Below are 1,569 nucleotides of genomic sequence, written 5' to 3'. Positions count from 1 at the left end.
TAATTAGAATTCTAGTCGTAATGGGACGGCTCAAATTATTTCCTATATATAAAGGCTAGATCCCCTCTCCTCTTCATATGTTTCATTAGCTTGCCCCATTGATAGCTAATACTTTTGTGAGGAGCAAGGAGGGAAAGATCTTGGCTACTATTACAACTATAATTCATATCAACAACGGTTTTCGCAGGTATGAATTCGTTTCTATTAATATATTGGATTGTGATTATCGATTCTTAACATGATTAAAACTAAATATCAACATTTTTTCCTAATTCATTTCAATTGATCCTAATTTACTGTTTTTGCCATTCTTTTCTATTGTGTGAATTATCTAAGTTGATTTTTCAATAAGTGTTTACCGTAACTTTGGCACTGGTAGTTGTTGAAGCTTTGAAAAGTTAAAAATAACAGTGTATAACTGTTTATGCACTTTTGTGCTTAGTTTTTCTTCTATTATGGAATTTTTTGTAGAAATCTAAATTAGATACAAGCAGTATAATTGTATTGCTTTTTAATTGTGAAGGATCACATATATCAATTTATCAATTAGGATGAAAATAGTATTCCTGTAAACTTTTGACAAAGTTTTAATGGAATCTTATTTCAAAATGCATTGTATGTTGTGTGCGGAGAGAAATGAACAGTCGTTGTTTTGAACAAAAAACAAGAACAACGGAGCAGATCAGAGAATTATTTTATATGACTTTGTATACTTGATTTAATGTTGCGGCTACTAGTCCTATAGAAGGACTGCCTAATTTCATATCTTTTCTTTTTTGTTTAAATTGATAATAATACACCCCATATATTATCTTTTGATTAATAAAATTACCTTATTACTTATAAAAGAAAAAGGAGGTTTTCACTAGTTTTTGCAAGAGAATTCCCATGATTATTAGCTTGAAATTATATTATGGATGCGTTACCACTCATAAGCGTAAACTGGTGCGTAAAAATATTCTAGATGACTGGATCCTCTGTAGCATGGATACTTGAATTGGGATAGTGTGTCCGTGTCCAACACATGTCAATGGAGTGTCGAACACTCTATCATAATCATTTTTTCCTTTTTACTAAAATTATAGCACAAAGTTATTAATAAATAACAAATAGATACTCATATTTAAAAGATTTCAACATGAAAAATTAATAACAAGTATAAAATTAAATTTATAATATATAAATAAAGAATTTAATCAATGTATCGACGACATGTAATGTCAATACTTTTTAAAAAAATTACATGTTGACATATCTGATATGTATCGTGTCGGGCACACGTGTATGTGTCGGTGTATCATAGACTGGATTTATGATGAGGCACATGCTTTATTTAGCCTACCAATAAATATTTTTTAGACTCCTAGAAACTTGTCGGCGAGCTTTATAGTTACATATTAGGAGGTACATGTAGGTGCAATTACTTGGAGCATTCGATTTGAAGAATTGCTATAATTGCTCAAAAGCAAATATTATTCAGCTTATTTGCTTTTGGACTGCGTGGTCTTTGCTTCTTCAAGATCTTCAAATTGATCCTACTAAACTCACTTTAAAAATAGTAAAATTATA

The 1,569-nt window shown here is 29.9% G+C and overlaps 1 protein-coding gene across 1 annotated transcript in view; it reads left to right on the top strand.

The window, feature by feature from the left end:
• LOC111399859 (transmembrane 9 superfamily member 7-like) overlaps positions 1-1,569 on the top strand; it is a 23,917-nt gene that overhangs the window by 1,156 nt on the left and 21,192 nt on the right. Inside the window, exon 3 of the mRNA XM_023027353.1 lies at positions 122-187. Within this exon, the coding sequence (XP_022883121.1) occupies positions 122-187 (66 nt within the window). The remainder of the gene's footprint in view (positions 1-121; positions 188-1,569) is intronic.

The sequence above is a fragment of the Olea europaea genome, chromosome 9, assembly GCF_002742605.1.
Source record: "Olea europaea var. sylvestris chromosome 9, O_europaea_v1, whole genome shotgun sequence".
Lineage (NCBI taxonomy): Eukaryota > Viridiplantae > Streptophyta > Magnoliopsida > Lamiales > Oleaceae > Olea > Olea europaea.
This window is presented reverse-complemented; position numbering and strand designations above follow the sequence as displayed.